This window comes from Staurois parvus, unplaced genomic scaffold (genome assembly GCF_062004578.1).
Source record: "Staurois parvus isolate SC_StPar_1 unplaced genomic scaffold, SC_StPar_1.0 ptg000051l, whole genome shotgun sequence".
NCBI lineage: Eukaryota > Metazoa > Chordata > Amphibia > Anura > Ranidae > Staurois > Staurois parvus.
The window spans coordinates 934,721-957,830 of record NW_028317847.1 but is presented as its reverse complement, the minus strand read 5'-3'; the positions used below and the strand labels follow the sequence as shown (position 1 = coordinate 957,830).

General features: G+C 44.4%; 1 protein-coding gene across 2 annotated transcripts in view; it reads right to left on the bottom strand.

The window, feature by feature from the left end:
- The window catches only part of CFAP69 (cilia and flagella associated protein 69), an 87,133-nt gene extending 68,421 nt beyond the window's left edge, over positions 1 to 18,712 (bottom strand). The window contains exons 1-2 of one of the 2 annotated variants that reach the window (XM_089666233.1): positions 18,294 to 18,712; positions 610 to 672 (exon numbers count right to left, since the gene is read on the bottom strand). In XM_089666233.1, coding sequence (XP_089522359.1) covers positions 610 to 672; positions 18,294 to 18,413 — 183 coding nt within the window. In that variant the 5' untranslated portion in view covers positions 18,414 to 18,712. The remainder of the gene's footprint in view (positions 1 to 609; positions 673 to 18,293) is intronic. The other variant, XM_089666232.1, reaches the window with a different exon arrangement.
- Positions 18,713 to 23,110: the final 4,398 nt, after the last annotated feature.

Below are 23,110 nucleotides of genomic sequence, written 5' to 3'. Positions count from 1 at the left end.
TTCCAAATCGCGAAATTTGAATGGTGCCTTACTGTCCAGGAAACATCTACTGTTGAGCTATATAAATATACAGTATTTTACATCGTAAGGCTAGATTTAGATGTGTGTCTAAACCTGCTGCTCCTCCACGCTCAGATCATTTTTCAGAGGTAACTGACATGCGGTGAGGACGCGATGTGGCGCCTCCTTACCACCCGTTTTAATCCCATTTTTGACAAATGCATGCTGCTTGCAGCATATCAATCACAACATTGGATAGCTATTGCTGCAGTTGCGAAGCAAAGCATCACAACTGTGGCATGTAAATACTCCCGTCCACTGCTATTGCAACTGAAGATAGGGAGGTGAAGGCAGTAAAAATGTGGCTCAACAGCACTTTTTTTTTTACCAATCCCCCCCTTCCCCCAACCACACATTTAAACTTAGCTTAACAGATGCATGGTTCAATGTCCGATAATACTACTGTATTTTCCTACCAAACAGAAAAGTAATAATTCATACTTGCAGACACAATTTACACACCAGTCATCCACCTAATTATGTTTATAACAGTCAGTTTCAGATATGTAGATTTTAGTAGGTAAAAGGTGCAAGAAGAAAGATACTTACAGAGAATGGATCTTCAAACAATTTCATTACTCGGTTCATATCAATAGGTGTTAAGGGAACTGCCTAAAAAATAACGTTTGTTATATTTGTAGATGCAGCAAATGTATTATACAAAGTAAATAGTACATTTGTTTGATTTTTACAATATATTTTTGAGCGGACAAAGTTAGCAATAGAACAAGCAACTGAAAACCAACAAAAAGAACAAACAGATTCATGTAAATAAGCTATAAAATCCATCTGGTCTTAAAGTAGTACTAAAGGCAAATCTTTTTTCCACCATTTAGGAAAAAATGAAAGGGGGTTAAAACCCCTGTCAGATTTTTTCGTGCCATTTGTGTCCGATTGGGTAGATTTCCCTTCACTTTCTGTCTCATAGCCAAAAAAAGCCAAAAAAAGGAAGGATAGCATACATAGCTCAGTGCTTTAGAATATAAAGGGAGACAATACAGCAACAATACAAGAGGGTTAGGAGGGCCCTGGTCCTGGAGCTTACAATCTAAGAGGGAGGGGCTGGTGGTACAAAAGGTAATAACTGTGGGGAGATACTGATTGGAGAAATAGAAGATTTGTTCATTAGCTGAAGGCAGGATAGGCTTCCCTGAAGAGATAGGTTTTCAGGGATCACCTAAAAGTGGGCAGAGTAGGCGATAGTCAGATAGATTGGGGTAGAGAGTTCCAGTGGATGGGTGAGGCTCTGGAGAAGTCCTGGAGATGAGCATGGGAGGAGGAGATAAGGGAGCTAGAAAGCAGGAGGTCGTGGGAGGAGCAGAGAGGACGGTTTGGGTGATATTTGGAGACAAGATTGGTGATGTAATTTGGGGCAGAGTTATAAACGGCTTTATATGTTATTGTTAATGTTTTGAATTGTATTCTTTGGACATTGGGAAGCCAGTGGAGGGATTGACAGAGAGGGATGGCAGATATGGAAGGTTGATGAGTCTGGCAGCAGCATTCATGATAGACTGAAGAGGGGATAGCCTGCGATGAGGTAGGCCAATGAGGAGGGAGTTACAATAGTCAAGGCGAGAGATAACAAGGGAGTGAATAAGTTGCTTAGTGGTTTCCGAGGTTAGGAACGGTCGTATCTTGGAGAAGTTGTGGAGGTGAAGTCTACAAGATTTGGACAGTGATTGGATTTGGGGCTGAAAGGACAGATGGGAGACCAGGATTACACCTAGTACCCTGGCATGAGGGGAGGGACTGATGGTTGTATTATTGATCTTGATGGAGAAGACGGGAGGGGGCACGGGCTGGAGGGAATACTAAGAGCTCAGTTTTGGAAAGATTTAGTTTGAGGAAGTGGAGTGACATCCATGCTGATATGTTGCTTAGTAGGTTAGTAATGCGAGAGGAGACTGAAGTGATGAGGTGAGGAAAAAGATAGATTTGTGTGTCATTAGCATAGAGATGGTACTTAAAGCCATGGGAGTTTATCAAGTGACCAAGGGAGGAGGTGTAGATGGAGAAGAGAAGGGGTCCAAGGACAGAACCTTGAGGGACCCCTACAGAAAGAGGGAGTGGAGAGGAGGAGATAGAGTTATATGTAACGCTGAAGGAGCACTGCGATAGGTAGGAGGAGAGCCAGGAGAGAGCAGAGTCTCGAAGGAAAAGAGAGTGGAGTTTTTTGAGGAGGAGGGGATGGTCAACAGTATCAAAAGCCACAGAGAGGTCAAGTAGTAAGAGTACGGAGTAGTGGCCATTGGTTTTAGCAGTTAGTAAATCATTAGTGAGTTTTAGTAGGGCAGTTTCAGTGGAGCGTAGTGAGCGAAAGCCAGACTGTAAAGGGTCAAGAAGGTTGTTGTCAGTGAGGTGGGAGCTCAGGCGATTGTAGACTAAGTGTTCTAAGAGTTTAGAGGTAAACGGGAGCAGGGAGATAGGTCTTAAGTTTTCCAGGTCGGTGGGGTCCAGGGAGGGCTTTTTAAGTATGGTAGTGATGTGTGCATGCTTTAGAGGGGCGGGGAAGGAGCCAGTAGAGAGGGAGAGATTGAAGATGTGAGTGAGGGAGCGTAGGATATGAGGAATTCCCTGGGCATCAACAGAACTATTATTAGTGTCACTATTAGAATATTTCCCCCTTATTCCTATTCTAAATGTGTGATTTTCTTTCAGTGATAATGGTCACCAGGACAAACAGAGAGGATGAGTCTATGTAATGGGGACACAGACAGCAAAAAAAAAAAACCTGGCAGGGGTTCTAATCCTTCCCCACTTATCCTAATCTATATATATAAAAAAAGCCCTATGCCTTCAGTTATACTTTAACGGGGCTAATTTTAAGGTTTCAGATAAACTACAGTGATCCATCCTCCTTAGCCCCCTTGATCAAAATGACCCCCTACCTCTCCGTCCCAACTGTATACTTACAAGAATTGGAAAGCTGCGGCCTCAGGCAATGTTTTCAACCACATCTGCACAGTGGATCATCTTAAGCAGCCCACAGATTATGCAATTGCTTGATTCCCCCATCAACACAGTCAGTGGTAATGGGGGAATGCCTCCCACAGCACTACTGTGTTCTGCCAGGAAAAGGGGGGGGGAGCAGGGAGCCCTCCCTGTCCCCACAACACTATGGTTACTGCTGGTGGCTATAGACATCAGCAGTGATCGCATGAAAAAAAATCCAACAGGCTGGGTGTACTGAAGTTGATTGATGGATGGACTTCAGTACATCCAGCCTGCCTATAGATGGATCAAATCTCGGGACACACTGATCAGTGCTGCAGCCGATTGGAATTAAGCCCTGGTACACACTGGATCTGACTTTGAAATCGTGCAAATTCAGTTGAAGTTGCACAAATTCAAAGCCGCATGTTAGAGCGACTTGGCAGACATATGTGCAACTTCATGCAAGTCGCACCAGAAATTGCAAAAGGTAGCACAGGAACCTTTTTTTCAAATCGGTGCGGAATCGCAAAGTTGAGCATCAATTTGAACGGCTCCATTGCTGACAATAATGTGTGACTTGTCATGCAATTTGAAATTGTCAAATCACATGAAAAGATGCACCACTGTGAACCAGTGTGGGCTTAAAGGAAAACAGCCATGGGAATGATACAGTTTCTGACAGGGTGGGTTGGCATTTCCAGGGTTTAAACAGGCAGTGAGGAAATGACACAAAGGGGTCATTTACTTAAACTGGAGAGGGTAAAATCTGGTGCAATTCTGCATAGAAACCAATCAGCTTCCAGGTTATTTTTTGTCAAAGCTTAATTGAAGTTAGAAGCTGATTGGCTACCATGCACCAGGTTTTTCACTCTCCAGTTTTAGTAAATCAACTCCATTGCCTCCTCATTGCCTGTCAAATACCTCTAAAAAGTGATCTACATTGAATTGCTTTTTAGAGGAGCAGCAAGGGCTGCTGGGTGTAAGAACAAGCCCTTATCCCTTTACTGCCAAAGGCTTTGCTTTAAAAATAAAAAGATTAGAAAAATCTTTATGTCCAGTTAGGGTGATAACAGCAAGCTACTAAAACCACTAAACACATTTTTTGGCCCTGGTGCCCAACCTACGTCTCTCTGGCACTTACTGCAAGTCCCTCGTAGCACCTGTGCGCAGTAGTCTGTGCTCCCTTGTATGCAAAAGCACAAAAAAGAGGCTCTGAAAAGGCTTTTAATATTCAGGGTAAAATAATTTTTGTTCTTCTAAGTCAAGATGAAACAGACCCTTCCTAACAGACCAATAATCGTCTTTGTTCCAGGCAGGATTACAGCAATTAACGTTTTGACATTTTCAGGGACTGCTTAGATCTTGCATGCAGCATTTATGAAAAGACTATAAAAAGGAATTCTATAAACACTCCCACGCTGCAATCCGAGAATTAGAGCTTATTAGGATCAACCCATGAAATGTGGAGGTTAAATGAACTCTAAGTGATGGTAAGAGGCAGGTGCTATTTAGCTTTATACCGGCTAATGCATCCGCAAGAGATCAAAGACATCTACACCTTTGTTGTTCCTTCGAAGAGAAAATTGGGCTGATGTAAAAATCTTGCAGAAATAAAAAGAGTCTATATTTTTCATAAAAAAGGTTATCAAATTCCAGTAGTCAGGGAGGAAAGCAGAGACGGAGCTACTGGGATGTGGAAAGCTGCCCTGCCTGGGTTCACTGGTACAAAGTAAAAAAAAAAAAAAAAAAAGTATTTTTTTTGTGAATCATTCCTAGAACATTAAGGACAACTGTGCCTTTACTGTATATTATTATTATTATACAGTATTTATAAAGCGCCAATAGTTCGCTCAGCGCTGTACATTACAAAGGGGGACAGAACATGTGACAGAACAATACTAATACAATGCAAAACATGAGGGGATCGAGGGCCCTGCTCTTTGGAGCTTACAATCTAGGAGGGAGGGGATGGTGGCACAGGAGGAGATAGCTGTGGGGGATGGAGTGGTAGGAAGAGTGGAGGAGGTCGGCAAGTTAGCAGGGGGTGGGGTAGGCTTCCCTGAAGAGATGGGTTTTCAGGGTGCACCTAAAGGAGAGGAGAGTAGGTGATAATCTGATGGGTTGGGGCAGGGAGTTCCAGAGTATGGGTGACACCCTGGAGAAGTCCTGGAGGCGGGCATGGGAGGAGGAGTCCAGGGAACTAGAGAGAAGGAGGTCTTGTGAGGAGCGGAGTGTGCGTGCTGGGTGGTAATTGGATATTAGGTCAGAGATGTAGTTCGGGGCAGTATGTGGACAGCTTATATTGTATCTTTTAATTTTGGTTGAAGCAGCGAGGGGTTCATCTGTGTACCCACTGGAGATATTCACTTTTCTATTTGCCCTGTGACCATTGTCATTGACCATTAGGGCTCATTGACATGTGTGGCAGGGACTGCTGCTCCTCTTGAAGCCAATCCACACTCGGATCACCTTTCAGAGGACACTTAGTGAGGAGGCACCGTACAGCTGAGGAAGGGGGCTTGTCTCCCGAAACGCGTCAGTTTATCCTGATTAAGGACACAATATTGCACTGACTGTTTTTGCGGACCACTCAACCTGTTTTTTATTTCCATTGGTTTGTGAGTATATTTCATCATTTTTTTACACAATAAATACGTGGTGTACCACGTTAATGCACGATGAGAGTGCGCCCTTGTCTGCTTTTGTTCACTAGTGTCCAGATTTCCCGATCTTTGAAGGGCAGCACCTCTTCGTTTGGCATCCTGAAATTTCTTTTGGTCTGCATGAGGATTTGAGTGCTGGTTTTGTTTATTTGTCGTTGGATTGAGCCTTCTCACTACCTGTGATTGTAAAGGTTGAGACCTGGTTCACACTAATGTGGTGCGGAAAACGCAGCAAATCCTGAACCCATTGATTTAGCCCACAACAGTAAAATCATTCTGTATATGCAGTAAAGCATGCTTGTTATACTCACTGTAGAACCTGAGGCGTTAATCATCTGCATTTTGTAAAAAGGATGCTCGATACTGTCTTCTCTGATCCTCCCCTTCATTTTCATGTCACCAATCCATCTTCCATAATTAGAGAAGCAGTGGCAAGTCTGCACATGCTCAGTTTGGTGTGTATTGCTAGGTGTTTTGTTTTTGTTTTTGGGGGAGGGTGCATGTGATCGGCACAGGGCCAATCAGTGCTGCCCAGACAGAGGGTCAGGGGCTATGCAGCCTCATAGGACAGTCAGAGAAGAATAAAAACACCTCCTACAAGATTAACCAGTGCTTGGTCAGATACTGATAGAAGTCACAAGACTGCTACATACTGCTGATGATAAAAGGTATTTAGCAGTTTATATTTACTAAACTAATTGCACTTTCATGTTCTGTGTACTATAGAAGACCGGATATAGTGAATGCAGGGTCCTGGGTTTAGTAACACTTTAATGCATTTTCTGTATTAAGGTAAAATTCTGTGTTTAGCCCCCCTCCCCCCCCCATCCCCAGCTGTTAACATCCACTGCTTAGAGCCCGACCCACACAATTATTTTCAGCATGGCTGTATACCGAGGATCTGAATATGAATGATTTAAAACTTTGGACCTTGGACTTGTTTGATGTAGTGGGGTTCTGAGGGTCTGGAAATCCCTTTGACAACACCATTGTAAATGTCCTCTTAGGCTCCTCAGGGCTGCTTCAGAAGTTAGTGGTTGATGTTGAGGTTGATGAGGATTGATGAGGGTTGATCCCCACATCTGGATAGACATACGTTCTCTAAGTTGGTTGGCGAGTTCCTGAATAGGCTTGAACGTCACAGACGTAAACTCATAGAACATAACCCCTACGGCACCCCTGAGGAAGCCCTTTGTGGGCGAAATCTGTTGGGCCTAGTTTTATACATAACTTACCCACACGTTTTGGACCAAATTGAGACAGTGTTTGTTTCGGGTTTTACTTAGAAATTAATATTTCTGTTTTAAATATGCTGAAGTTCCCAACATTGTGACCCAATACAAATAGACTGAGCTGGAAGGAAATGCTCTTGGGAATCTGGTCCAGTATTGCACAGGAATTGAGAATAAGAAGACCAAGAGTAGAGAGAATAGAGATATTCAGTGGTAAGAAACCAGAGACTCCCCTTCACCTCTGCGATGGACAGAGAAGATATATACACTGATCAGCCATAACATTATGACCACTGGCAGGTAAAGTGAATAATATTGATTATCTTGCTACAATGGCACCTGAAAGTGGGTGGGATATATTAGGCAGCAAGTGAACATGTTGTCCCTGAAGTTGATGTGTCGCAAGCACAAAAAATGGGCAAACGTAAGGATTTGAGCGACTTTGACAAGGGCCAAATTGTTATGGCTAGAAAACAATTCCAAAACAGCAGCTCATGTAGGATGTCCCCAGTCTGCAGTGGTCAGGACTGACCAAAAGTAGTCCAAAGAAGGAAAACTAGTGACAGGGTCATGGGCAGCCAAGCCACACTGATGCAGCCTTGAAGCGAAGGCAGTCCTGTGCAGTCCAATCCAATGGAAGAGCTACTGTAGCTCAAATTACTGAAAAAGGTAAACTATAACTAAAGGTTAAATTTTTTTTGTTTGTTCTAGATTTGGACAGAGTGGAGATATAGTAGAGCTGTCTGTGCCCCCGTTAGGGGGATTCCTTGTCTCTCTTTGTCCTGTTCACCATTAGCAGTGAAAGTAAAATCCCAAATTTTGGGTTGTCCCTGGGTCAGAAACAGAGGGAAAATCTTCCTTTGGGGACATTAGTTCTTGTGACAACCAGGGATTCCCTCACTTTGTAGGGATTTCTTCTTGCTTCCTGTTTTGGCTATGAGACAGGAAGGAAAATCTCCCCAGTGGTACACAGATGACAGGAAAAAAAAAAAGTCACAGGGGTTTTAACCCTCCCTTGCTCTATTCAAAATAGAAAAAAAAAGTTGTGTCTTTAGTTACACTTTAACCACCTCCCGCCCGCCATATAAGGAAATGACGGGCGCAAGGCGGTTCTCTCGTTCTGGGAGGACATCATATGATGTCCTCCCACTCTAACTGCAAGTGCATGCTTCCAGGGGTGCACAGAGCGGCGATCGGTGGTGCGCTGTGTCCCTAGGCCACAGCGGATCACCGATCAGCGGAAAGAGACGATGACTTTGGCTCTGTCATGTGATCAGCTGTGTCCAATCACAGCTGATCACATGTAAATGTCACCCTGACAGCTCCTGAGGAGAGCCCGTAATCAGCATTCCTCAGAGGGGACATCTACACTGATCATCAGGGCATTGATGATCAGTGCCCTGATGATCAGTATATAGCCCCATCAGTGCCACCTGTCAGTGTCCATCAATGCCACCTGTCATTGCCCATTAATGCCACCTATCAGTGCCTATCAGTGCACATCAATCCCACATATCAGTGCCTACCAGTGCACATCAGTGCCACATATCAGTGCCCATCTGAGCTGCCTTTCAGTGCCAACTATCAGTGCCGCCTATCAGTGCCTGCCAGTGCCACCTAACAGTTCCAGTCAGTGTCACCTAACAGTGCCAGTCAGTGCCACCTGTCAGTGCTGCCTATCAGTGCCATATATGAGTACTGCCTTTCAGTGCCCATCAGTGATGTCTGTGAATGCCCACCAGTGATGCTTGTCAATGCCCATCAGTGCCACCTACCATTGCCTCCTCATCAGTGCCCATCAGTGCAATCTATCAGTGCCCATCACTGCAGCCTCATTAGTGCACATCAGTGAAGGAGAAAAATTACTCATTTACAAGATTTTATAACAGAAACTAAGAAAAAAACTTTTTTTTTCAACATTTTCTTTTGTTTTTGGTTTGTATATCAAAAAATAAAAACCCAAAGGTGATTAAATACCACCAAAAGAAAGCTCTATCTGTCTCAAAAAAATGATTAAAAGTTCATATGGGTACAGTGTTGCATGACCGCACAATTGTCATTCAAAGTGCAACAGCACTGAAAGCTGAAAATTGGCCTGGGCAGGAAGGGGGTGAAAGTGCCAGGTAGGCAAGTGATTAAAGCAGAACTTCACCCATAAGGGGAAGTTCCGCTTTAAGGCCTCCCCCCTTCCTCTTTCACAACTGGCAATATTTTTGGGAGAGGGGGGAGTGGGTACCTGTTTTTGACTGGGGGACCAATCACAAGGCGCAGTGAGCACCCGACTCTGAAGCTGCAAACTGTCACAGCCAGGTGCCCACAGCTAAGATACTGGCACCATGGACAGAAGACGCCCCCTCGGGTGAACACACTGCTAAATCCGGAGACAGGTAAGTGTCTGTTCCCTTAAAGTCAGTAGCTACGTTTTTTGTAGCTGCTGACTTTTAATTTTCATGCTGGTTCCCATAGAAAGGTGTTAGAACACACGGTGCATCAGTTTCCTATGTATGGGACTGCGTAGCCGCAGACTGGTTACGGTGCCCATGCTGACCTGTGTCCATCGCCAAATGTACCTACAATGGGCACATGAGCATCAGAACTGCACCACAGAGCAATGGAAGAAGGTGGCTTGGTCTGATGAATCACATTTTCTATTACATCAGGTGCATGTGCGTCACTTACCTGGAGAAGAGAAGTCACCAGGATGCAGTATGGGAAGAAGGCAGTGTGATGCTTTAGGAAATGTTTTGCTGGGAAATTGGGTTCCTGCCATTGGATGTTACTTGACATATACCACCTACCTAGACATTGCTGGTGACCTAGTACACCATTCATGGAAACAGTATTCCCTGATAGCAGGGCCCTCTTTCAGCCAGATAATGCACCCTGCCACACTGCAAAAATGGTTCAGGACTGCTTTTAGGAATGCAACAATGGGTTTACGGTGTTGACTTGGCCTCCAGATTTTCCAGATCTCAATCCAATCAAGTAGCTGTGGGATGTGGCTTCCGATTGCCCAGCGAATTAAATTCAAAATACTAACAACATACAAAGCTATTCACAACTCTGCCCTGAGCTAAATCACCAATCTTGCCTTCAAATATCACCCAGCTTGGAAGCTGAGAGTTTCATTTCATTGCTACATTTTTGAGAAGACTGGCAGTGCAGTTACTATCAGATAAAGGGGTCACTTTCTGATAGATGCCATATAGACTTCTTCTATTTGGGGCTGTCTTGACGATATAAGCACTGTTTGGATACGGTATGTACTTAACTGACGCTCCTAAACAGATCCAAGTTGCTATGTTTTCCCACCTCTCCTCTCTTTTTTTCAGGAGAAAGGTTGGATCTTTTTAAATTATAGTGTTTTGTAATAATTAACTTGAGAATTTGACTATATAACTTGGCATGAAGTTGCTAGTCCCTCTTATGGATAGTATATGTTTTGAATATTTTTTTCTCTTGTTTCAATTTCAGAGCTTTAATATACAACTCGTTTGGGGAGTAGGGGTGTAGCTTGTAATGCTCTGGGACATTTAAACATTTTTATGTTTTGATGATTTTTCTTCCTATTATGGATTTGTAACTTTTCCCAACTGGCGGATAACCATCCTTCTAATTGAGTGATCCTTTCCTTCCCTTCCTTGTGGGATCCATTGTTCATGTTTTTCCACTGGCCTCCCATAAAGTCCATGATGTCATCAATGGGTAATATGCTGATAGGGCATTTGTTAGATCTATCATTATATTTCTAAACATGCTATATATTCAATTATACTTTTTTGTCCATTTTTGTATAATTCTAGAATCACAGATTTTGTCTCCCTGAAGAAGCGGGCTGTGCCCCGCGAAACGCGTTGGAGAAACTAGCAAAGTATTAACTTGGAACAATCACAGTTATCATGACATTTATATTGCTCAAGAACATATCTTGTAATGGTTTATATTGATTGTGTTTGTTATTAGCACATTGTGCTTTTCAAGATGAACGTTTTGTCTGTTTAACCCTCAACACCACAACTGTGGTTTGAATTTTATTAATAAGCTATATTCTGTTACTTTTTTGAATATTTCATTTTGTGGTATGGTGCCTCCAAAGCCCCATTTTTTTCATTAGTTAGGGTTATTTTTCCAGTATCACCCAAACTGTCCTCTCTGCTCCTCTCATGATCTTCTGCTGTCAAGTTCCCTTGTCTCCTCCCATGCTTGTCTCCAGGACTTTGCCAGAGGCGCTTCCATCCTTTAGAAGTCTCTACCTCAATCTGTCCAGCTATCCTCTACTCTGGCTGCCTTTAGGCGATCCATAAAAACTCATCTCTTCAGGCAAGCCTAGCACACCTCCAATTAAACATTCATCCAGGGCAGCCATCAGACATTTTGGGGCCCCCTACACAGCTTGAGGCCTTGCTTGCCTCCCCCGGGCCTGACGACCAACATTCCACAGGGCCTGCCCACTGGCTGTCCCACCGAGTCAGCCCACTTGCCATTCCACCGAGTCCTTCAGTGCACCCACTTTTATTTTAACACTCTTACAACTTAATATATGAAAATTGTATTCCAAGTCATAAGTGCTTTCAAGATTTACCAGTATGAAATTATATTTTGGCCAAAGAGCAGCAAAGAGACATCCCCATATATTCAGCAAAGAGACAGCCCAATCCAGTAAAGACACATCACCATATATTCATCAAAGTGACAGCCCAATCCAGCAAACAGACATCCCCATATATTCGGCAAAGAGACAGTCCTATATATTCAGCAAAGAGACATCCAAATCCAGTAAAGAGACATTATATATTCATCAAAGAGACAGCCCAATCCAGCAAACTAACATCCCCATATATTCAAAGAGACAGTCCTATATATTCAGCAAGGAGACATCCAAATCCAGTAAAGAGGCATCCCCATTTATTCATCAAAGAGACAGCCCAATCCAGCAAACAAACATCCCCATATATTCAAAGAGACAGCCCCATATATTCAGCAAAGAGACATCCCAATCCAGCAAAGAGACAACCCCAAATATCTAGCACAGAGATATCCCAATCCAGCAAAGAGATAGCCCCATATATTCAGCAAAGAGACAGTCCCATATTCAGCAAAGACACCCCAATCTAGCAATGAGACAGCCCCATATATTCAGCAAAGAGAAAGCCCATATATTCAGCAAATAGACATCCCAATCCAGCAAAGAGACAGACCTACATATTCAGCAAAGAGAATGCCCAATCCAGCAAAGAGACAGCTCCATATATTCAGCAAAGAGACACCCCAATCCAGCAAAGAGACATGCCAATCCAGCAAAAAAGACAGCCCCGTATATTCAGCAAAGAGGCATCCCCATATATTCAGCAACGAGACAGCCCAATATATTCATCAAAGAGACAGCCCCATATATTCAGGAAAAAGACATCCAAATCCAGCAAAGAGAAAGCAGCATATATTCAGCAAAGAGACATCCTGACCCAGCAAAGAAACAACCTCACATATTCAAAGAGAAAGCTAAATCCAGCAAAGAGACATCCCCATATATTAAGCAAAGAGTCAGTCCAATCCAGCAGAGACAGCCCCAAATATTCAGCAAAGAGACATCCCAATCCAGCAAAGAGACAGCCTCATATATTCAGCACAGATCCATCCCAATCAAGCAAAGAGACAGATCAATATAGAAAAAAGATATCCCCATATATTCAGCAAAGAGACAGCCCCATATATACAGCAAAAAGACATCCCAATCTAGCAAAGAGACAACCCCATATATTAAAAAAGAAAAAAAAACACATATTCAGCAAAGAGACAGTCTAATCCAGCAAAGAGACAGCCCCAAATATTCAGCAAAGAGACATCCCAATCCAGCAAAGAGACAGACCCATATATTCAGCAAGGAGACACCCCAGTCAAGGAAAGTGACATCTCAATCCAGCAAAGACACAGCCCCATATATTCAACAAAAAAGACATCCCAATACAGCAAAGAGACAGACCCGTTACACAAAGAGACATTTCCATATATACAGCAAGGTGACATCCCAATACATTAAGCAAAGAGATATCCCAATCCAGCAAAAAGACAGACCCATATAGCCAGCAAAGAGACATCCCAAGCCAGCAGACATCCCCATATATTCAGCAAAGAAACATCCCAATCTAGCACAGAGACAGACCCATGTATTAAGCAAAGAGACATCGCAATCCAGCAAAAGAAACAGACCCACACAGCCCGCAAAGAGACTGCCCAATCCAGCAAAGAGACAGTGGACTGAAACCTGAACACATTACTCACAACCTGGACTGTCTGGGTGAATCTTGGACAAGTGGAAACATTAATTGTCACCCCTCCTTCATGATACAGGGGCCCCCATAGAGACCCCCATTAGATCAGAGTTCCCTTATTACAGCACCCCCTTATGGGGAGGTTGATACAGTAATGGGGAGTGCTGACTGCTGATCTAATGGTTGGTCACCAATCATTAGATCAGCAGTCCCCCCTTCAAGACCCCCCTTTAGTCCCTAGCACCCCCAAACTCCACTCCGTAGAGACCTGCTTTAGATCTCCCTTACAGAAGTAATTAGGTCAGAGTCCCCTCCCCCTGCCCCTAAAGACCCCAATTAACTCTCCTTACCGGTGGGAGCCGCTGCAACCCAGGACGTGTGGGAGTCGGAGTTTGGGGAGACAGCTGAGAGGTGGAGCAGCTCTACCGTAGCGTTATCTTCCTCCCACTGTGTGAGGGGGAGAGGAGAGATCGTATGGACAGGGGCTGCTGTGCTGGACCGACACAAGATTGGAATCCTCACTGGTGCAGAGCACCTGGCACTTGCTTTGGCACTGGGTCAGGACGATTGAACTGGAGATACACTATATTGCCAAAAGTATTGGGACACCCCTCCAAATCATTGGATTCAGAGATTGCCTCCAAATCATTGGATTCAGGTGTTCCAATCCCCTCCATGCCCACAGGGGTATAAAATCAAGCACCTAGGCATGCAGACTGCTTCTACAAACATTTGCGAAAGAATGGGTCACTCTCAGGAATTCAAGCATCAAACTGTGAGAAGTTGCCACCAGTGCAATAAATTCATCCGTGACATTTCCTGGCTACTAAATATTCCACGGTCAACTGTTAGTGGTATTATAACAAAGTGGAAGCAACTGGGAACAACAGCAACTCAGCCACCAATTGGTAGGCCACGTAACATGACAGAGCGGGGTCAATGAATGCTGAAGCGCACAGTGCGCAGAAGTCGCTAACTGTCTGCAGAGTCAATAGCTAAGGACCACCAAACTTGGTGTGGCCTTCAGATTAGAACAGCAGTGTGTATAGAGCTTCATGGAATGGGTTTCCATGGCTGAGCAGCTGCATCCAAGCCTTGCATCAACAAGTGCAATACAAAGCGTCAGATGCAGTGGTGTAAAGCACGCTGCCACTGGACTCTAGAGTAGTGGAGACATGTTCTCTGGAGCGATGAATCACGCTTCTCTATCTGCCAATCAGATGGATGTGTTTGGATTTGGCGGTTGCCATGAGAATGGTAATTGCCCGACTGCATTGTGCAAAGTGTAATGTTTGGTGGAGGGGGGATTATGGTGTGGGGTTGTTTTTCAGGGGTTGGGGTTGGCCCCTTAGTTCCAGTGAACTCAGCATACCAAGACATTTTGGGCAATTTCATGCTCCCAACTTTGTGGGAACAGTTTGGGGATGGCCCCTTCCTGTTCCAACATGACTGCACACCAGTGCACAAAGCAAGGTCCATAAAGACATGGATGAGAGAGTTTGGGGTGGAGGAACTGAACTGGCCTGCACAGAGTCCTGACCTCAACCCAATAGAACACCTTTGGGATGAATTAGAGTGGAGACTGTGAGCCAGGCCTCCTCCCCCGACATCAGTGCCTGACCTCACAAATGTGCTTCTGGAAGAATGGTCAAACCTTCCCATAGATACCCTCCTAAACCTTGTGGACAGCCTTCCCAGAAGAGTTGAAGCTGTTATAGCTGCAAAGGGCGGGGCCAACTCAATATTGAACCCTACGGACTAAGACTGGGATGCTATTAACCACTTGACCTCCAGAGGATTTACCCCCCTTAATGACCAGGCCTCTTTTTGCTACTCGGCGCTGCACTAATTCAACTGATAATTGCGCGGTCATGCAATGCTGCACCCAAACGAAATTTATGTCCTTTTTTTCACACAAATAGAGCTTTCTTTCGGTGGTATTTGATCACTTGTGCGCTTTTTATTTTTCACACTATAAACAAAAAAAGGCCAAAAATGTTGAAGAAAAACAATATTTTTTACTTTCAGCTATAAAAAATATATAGTAAACTCAAAGTTGGTTATAAATTTAGGCCAAAATGTATTCTGCTCCATGTTTTTGTAAGAAAAAAATCCCAATAAGTGTATATTCATTGCTTTGTGTGAAAGTTATAGCGTCTACAAACTATGGTATAGATACTGCAATTTACGCCATTTTTTTGCTATACAGCACTGCACTAGTTTAACGGACAATTGTGCGTTTCATAAATGAAATTTACATCCTTTTTTTTCCCACAAATTGAGCTTTCTTTCGGTGGTATTTGATCGCTTGTGCGGTTTTTATTTTTTGCGCTATAAAAAAAAGGCTGACAATTTTGAGGAAAAAAAACAATATTTTGGACTTTTTGCTATAAAACATGTCCAGTAAAAAAAAATTTAAAAATCAAATTTAGTCATACATTTCTGCCAAAATGCATTCTGCGACATGTCTTTGCTAAAAAAAAACCCAATACGTGTAAATTAATTGGTTTACGTGAAAGTTATAGCGTTTACAAATGGCGGGAAAGATACTGGGATTTTTATACTAATAATGGCGGCGATCAGCGACTTATGGCAGCGATCAGTGACTTATGGCAGCGATCAGCGACTTATGGTGGAACTTCGGTGGATATTCTGACATTGGGGGGTACTGACTTGGGGTCACTGACATCCCCAGTGACACCAATACAGTGATCAGTGCAAAAAAAAAACACTGACACTGTACTAATGGCACTGGGGAGGAAGGGGTTAAGTTTAATATTCAGGGAAAGGGTTAACTGTGTGAGGGGAGTGTTTTACTAGGGGGCGGGGGTGTCTACTGCAGGGAACACCGCTGATCGGGAGAGAGAAACTCTTCTGTCTGGATCAGCGTGTCCTGGAGCTGTCAGGGAACTGACAGAAAGCACAGCTACTGCAGCTGTGCTCTCTGTCAGCGATTGCCGCAGATCGCCGGGACATAGCTGGTAACGACCGGCTGTGACCCGGCGACTGACATCCGCGGCTGTGATCAACGGGACAGGTAGGGTGGCGGCGCGCCTCGCGCGGGCCCCCTACCTGTTTTCAAAACACACGTTTTTTTGCCCAGCCGTGCTGCCCTGCCGCCGTATTTCTACAGTGGCTGGGTGGCATGTGGTTAAAGTTCCCAAACTACCTCACCAACCCGATACCCAAATACCACTCAACCCGTACTCTTCGCTCCTCACAAGACCTCCTACTTTCTAGCTCCCTGATCTCCACCTCCCATGCCCGACTGCAGGACTTCTCCAGGACTTCCCCCATCCTCTGGAACTCACTACCCCAATCCATCAGACTGTCACCTACCCTCCTCACCTTTAGGAGCACCCTGAAAACCCACCTCTTGTTCCTATCCCTGAGGACTTCCATTTACCACTAATGGAGGTGGCTTTGAGACTTTCCTTTTTCTATGTGGACGCCGATTGTAGTCTTTATTTCTCCCATTATGGATGCCGATTTCAGCCTTCTTCTATGTAAGTTGATACAATAAATTGTGTTTTTACTTGATCATAATACTGACCCCTGATCTGTCTATGAGGTCTGTGGAAGAGTATCCAGAGAAGCATATGGCATTTTGATGAAGCTCCATCCCACATATGGATTCAATGCTGGTTATGTTTACCTTGGGGTAATTATGCATTTTTTACCTTACCGTGTGCAGTGGGTTCATTTTATTTAGTTGTATGTTCACGATTGCTGTGGCACTTGTTTATTTTGCATGTAGCACGAGTGGCATACTTATGTTATCCTAAGATAATACACTATCTTTAGGTTTTGTTTTATTTGAGGTATATGAGGAATATCTGGAATCCATCATCAACCCCTCTGGAATCTAAGCTATTTGGATCTCCTTTCACATGTTGTTGGATTATTTTTGGACTTTCAGTTTTCACCATCATTTATTTATTTAAGTCTGCTGCATTATATAGTTATTGTTCCTTCAGGGTGAAGGATTGTATAGGCTGACTTGTTTTGCCATCTATTAGAGTATAGGGGGTGTGTGCTATCCAACTGTTATTCTCTTTTGATGCAAAGTATGTCTCTGAAATATTAAAAATGAAGGCACAGTCGCAGTTTAGAAATTGCCCTTCAAATTTGAGGTGGCTACAGTGGAGTTTCAATGAATGTCAATGGGCGGCGTGAGTTGCAAACAAATGGTCATATTGTGAAAACTATCATGACTATGGCATAGCCGTGGACATTTTTAGTGGCAGCAAGGACAGCTGAACGTTTGATATACGATTTGTGTAGGTGGGCTTGAAAATGAGGGAGTGATGGCAGTTTGGAAATCATGTCCTGATTTTTCAGCTCACACTCTAGCTTTTGTCAGCTCCCACTCTAGTTTTGAACATTCCGCCATTCATTCCTATGGGACCAATTTCACCACAAAAACGCCGATATTTCGTGAACCATTCGGCGAAACGTTCCACAAAGTAATAGCACACCAATCGGGAACAATCCGCACGTTTCGGTATATTACTGTCTATGTAGTGTAAAAACTGTGGGAGGCGTTAGGGTGGTAAATTTGGCTATAATAATAAGAACATATATGTGAGATAACAGTAAGTGGTCGCCATACAAGAACACTTAATAATGTGGTGAAAAAACAAGTCTGTACCGGACCTGAAGGATCTGCTACTGATGGCTCGGTGTCAAATACCACAGCATATACAATACCTTCAGAGGTGTAGTGATGTCCATGTCCAGAGGGGTCAGGGCTGTTGGGGGGAAAACACCCAATATTAGGTGGGTGGTCATACAGGGGTGGGTGTAATCAGGGGCGGACTGACAACTCATGGGGCCCCCGGGCAATAGGGGATCATGGGGCCCCTGTGTCCTTGCCCAAACTGAAAAAAGCCTATGAAAAAGGTACCAGGGGCATTTCAGGAGGCCCCCTACTGACCCCGGGCCCTCGGGCGGTGCACGAGTGCTTGAATGATCAGTCCCTGGGTGTAATATATATATATAATGAAGGACATGTCCTGCTGGGACTTGTAGTTCCAGGCCTGGCTGGGACTATCTCTGCCCCTCACATCCAGTATATACGACATTGGGTATTTCCTCCTTCAGCTCGGTGTGTATACGGTAGTCGGTATTACCTCTCGCTCCCCCAGCTCGGGATCGGTCACCACCAGCCTCACCACAGGCCGCCCGCCGCTCTTCTTGCCATTGACCGGCCGGGGGGTCCCCAAGACCGGGGCCGCTGCCACCTCCGGCATGATGGTGAGGAAGGCTCTCCGCTCTCTCCCGGGAGTTTCACGTTGCTTGTCAACACAAGCGGCGCCCCGTTACCATGGTGACCAAGCTCCGCTCCGACTACGGCAGCCGCACTGACTCACACAGGCACATCATGGAATCGCCCGTTCATGTATCCTCCTTTCTGTACATACAGCATTCTGCAGTACACGGCTTTGTGCTGTCCCGGATTTCACAGCCCTACGGCACCTGAATCTCGGGTGATAGCTGGGCTCTGGCCTGATCACTTTCTGGCAATTTGCCCACAGCAAAGATGGTGGCCGTGCTTAGTAGAAGCCCACTGCTCATGCTCAGTAAGTCAGAGCTCTGCACATGAGAAGTCTGGAAGTGATAGTGGTGTGAAAGTGCCTCCACATGGAGATTTCTCCTCAGGGGTAGCCAGACAGAGATTTTTCAAGGCTTTGGGGGAAATTGAAAAAAAATTCCTGTAATAAATAAGTACATGGTACTGTCTTTCTTCTCAGCTTTTTGGCTGAAATTGAGTGTAGTATTTGCTGTTATCAGTTTTCAGGAACAGAGAGCAAATTCCCTTTCCCTGTTGGTTAGAAATTCCCAATGTAATAAGGTGAGTATGGTGGGAGGGATACTTAAAGTGTTACTAAACCCACAACAGTAAAATCAGTCTGTATATGCAGTAAAGCATGCTTGTTATACTCACTGTGGAACCTAAGGGGTTAATCCTCTGCATTGTGTAAAAATGCTGTTTGATCCTGTCTTCTCTGCCCCTCCTCTTGTTCAAATGTCCACATCTTATCTCCTGATAAGACAAACTATATCCGTAGCCACATGCACATGCTCAGTTTTGTGTGCATTGCTAGAGAGGGTTTTTTTTTCCTTGGGAGAGTGCATGTGATCAGCACAGGGCCAATCAGCACTGTCCAGGCAGAGGTCAGTGTAACAGCGTATACCCAGAGATGGACGCGGTTCAACCATTTTGGCTTCAACCTCCATCTTGGCAAAGGGATTAACCATCCTGACAAATATATTTCTCCGTCATTCTTCCCCCCTCCCTTTCTGAGAGTCCCAGTGACATTTGGCCAGTGTGTGTGTCACAGAAGGGTCATAGGAGCTATAAAGCCCCCCAAGGGAGCCGGGGCCTCCCTGTCCATAAAACCTGCAAATTGTAACACCTCGTAAGAGATAAGGCAAGCTTTCCCAGGAGTTAAAAGAGATTCCAACCTAATAAACCTAACTCAGCATATGTGACAGAATCAGATAAACACTTTTCAAATCCATTTTTCCCCTATGTCTCATATCTTGGAATACAAGAGACTTACATAAAAAACAGACATATCGTCAGATTGGCTAATAAAAGACGAACAATTTGATGGGTCACTTGCCTTGTCTCGAATACATAGGAAAGCAGAAAAGTAGATCTTGTGAACCGTTCAGTATAGAATTACATATTTCATCTCTAATCAATCCTCAGACGTGTCTGCATAATAATCTACCCACGGGTGGAATGTCACTTGTGCATAGGAAAAGTTATGAGCCCAAATATGAACTACACCAGATTTTGGCTCTAGTTTAGGTCGACACCCAGACCTCCACACCCTACACGGGGTATTGGTCCTTGACGTCAGAGACACCCTTGCTGGGTAACTACAAATTGGGCTGTCAGGCCTAAGAGAGTTAAGTTGAATACGTCTCTCATTTTAACATCAATACCACCTGGGGAGACCCGTGCCCTTTTGCTCTGAAACTTGGATCTGCTAACCCAGGACTTTGGCAAGTACCTTAACCCTTTCACCTCTCTCTGATATCTCTTTGCTGTGTCGTTGGTCTCTGTATATTTATATATCTTAGTTACATCTTTTCTGTAAATATTTTTATTGCACCCGTTTGACCTTTTAGTAATAAATCTTTCCTTCTGAAAGTGTTGAACTGTTTCTATAGCGCTTTATTGCAATTTACGAATTCCTGCCTCTAAAGAGAACGCTACTGTGTTTGTTTAACCCTCTGTATAACCATGTTATTTAGACGATTACCTCAACCATTATAGTGTTATAACTGATATCGCCAAGTTTCCTCTTTCTCTGTACAAAAAGGAGGTGGTGGCAGTGTGAAGGGTTAATTGCGTAATTAACCTGACCCAGTAACAATCGCTCAGGCTGCCGGTACATTGATTGTGGTCCAATTAGCTGGAAAATCGTTGTGCAGGGTGCAGCTGGGTGTGGCATTGTTACGCATGTGACATCGCAGTTTTAGATCGGCTAGTCTTTCGGTCACGAGTTTGGTGAGAAGGGCTGGGGTGTGAAGCCGCGATTGTGACAGTCAGGAGTTCTGCATCCTCCTAGAGCAGAAAGAAAACTCCTACAAGCTTTAACCAATGCTCAGCTGGACACTGATATAATTCACAAGACTGCTCTAACTGCTGATGAGAAAAGATAATTAGCAGTTTATATTTACAAAAATAATTGCATTTCCATTTTCCATGTACTGTGGGAGCCCAGATATAGTGAATGCAGGGTCCAGGGTTTAGTGACACTCAGGGGCGGACTGACAACTCATGGGGCCCCCAGGCAATAGGGGATCATGGGGCCCCATTGTCCTCACCCACACCCAAAAAAGCCTATGAAAAAGCCAATGAAAGGTACCAGCAGCATCTCATGGGGCCCCCTCCTGACCCCGGGCCCTTGGGCAGTGCCCGAGTGCTCGAATGGTCAGTCCGCCCCTGGTGACACTTAAATTCTGGCCTGGTTCACTAGGACTGTCCCCAGTTGAAGACGGGACTCTCCCTAAGTGCTAATGCCTTTCTAGTAGGAATAGGGCTGTATTTGTCTGGCTTGCAGCCAGGAGGTGCAAGGTGTTCCTCAGAATGTGCCCCCTGGAAGTGGTTTCCAATTGGGAAAGGCTGGAGGAGGATCTTGGGACATGTAGTCCTCTTAGGAGTTGTTCTGCCTCCAGCAGGGAACTTCAGCCTGCAATATGAAATGTGGCCACTAGATGGAGCCTGGAGTAGACCTACTATTTTGCAGAGGCCAGAGTCTATTTGGTTAATAAAAGCTCCCATCATCAATCGTTCTGGGAAGGCGAAGCATGTGCATCTTGGGAGCTCAGACTCCATTTTTAGAACTGAGGAAAAGGAGGCAGTTTTAAATCTCTGCGGCACATGTCATGGAATGAACTTACAGTTGTGACCAAAATTATTCAACCCCCACTGAAATTGAGTGTTTTGGCCAGTTTGACATTGCTTTTGATCATTCAGTCATCTTGCTTACATTTACATTAAAGAGGCACTTGTAGGTCAGACAAATATAACATAACAGTTATAATGAAATAACCACAAATGTCTTTTCTGTGCTCACAGCATTATCAGTTTTATTCAACCCCCAAGTGACATTCAATCTTAGTACTTAGTACAGCATCCTTTTACAGTTATAACAGCTTTTAAACGTGAAGCATAGCTTGACACAAGTGTCTTGCAGCGATCTACGGGTATCTTCGCCCATTCTTCATGGGCAAAGGCCTCCAGTTCAGTCACATTCTTAGGCTTGCGCACTGCAACTGCTTTCTTTAAGTCCCACCAGAGGTTCTCAATCGGATTTAAGTCTGGTGACTGCGATGGCCACTCCAAAATGTTCCAGCCTTTCCTCTGCAACCATGCTCTAGTGGACTTGGAGGTATGCTTGGGATCATTGTCCTGTTGAAAGGTCCAACGTCTCCCAAGCCTCAGGTGTGTGACGGACTGCATCACGTTTCCATCCAATATCTCCTGGTACTGAAGAGAATTCATGGTACCTTGCACACGCTGAAGCTTCCCTGTACCTGCAGAAGCAAAACAGCCCCAAAGCATGATTGACCCTCCACCATGCTTCACAGTAGGCAAGGTGTTCTTTTCATCATAGGCCTTGTTCTTCCTCCTCCAAACATAGCGTTGATCCATGGGCCCAAACAGTTCTAATTTTGTTTCATCAGTCCACAGAACACTATCCCACAACTTTTGTGGTTTGTCCACATGGCTTTTGGCATACTGCAGTCGACTCTTCTTATTCTTTGGAGACAGCAAGGGGGTACGCCTGGGAGTTCTGGCACGGAGGCCTTCATTACGCAGTGTGCGTCTTATTGTCTGGGCTGAAACTTCTGTACCCACATCTGACAAATCTTTTCTCAGTTCCTCAGCAGTCACACGGGGACTTCTCTCCACTCTACGCTTCAGGTAGCGCACAGCAGTCGAAGTCAGCATCTTCTTTCTGCCACGACCAGGTAGCGTTTCAACAGTGCCCTTTGCCTTGAATTTGCGAATGATGCTTCCTAAGGTGTCTCTTGGTATGTTTAACATCTTTGCAATCTTCTTATAGCCATTGCCCTTCCTGTGAAGAGAAATCACCTCTTCTCTTGTCTTCCTGGACCATTCTCTTGCCTTCACCATGTTTGTAACCACACCAGTAAATGTCTAGAAGGAGCTGAGTATCACAGTCATTTTAAAGCTGCCTAATTGGTGCTTATTATGCTTGATTGCTGCTCGGTGACATCCACAGGTGTTTTCAATACCTGATGGAAAGCACCTGTATGAACCTCTGTTCTTCAGAGTGGTAGTCTTTAAGGGGTTGAATAATTGTGGCAATGAAGAAACCACATAAGAACCATTTACTACTGTATTACATAAACAATTGATGTCATTTTAGTTGCATTTGGGTAGTTACAACGTCCTTGTAGG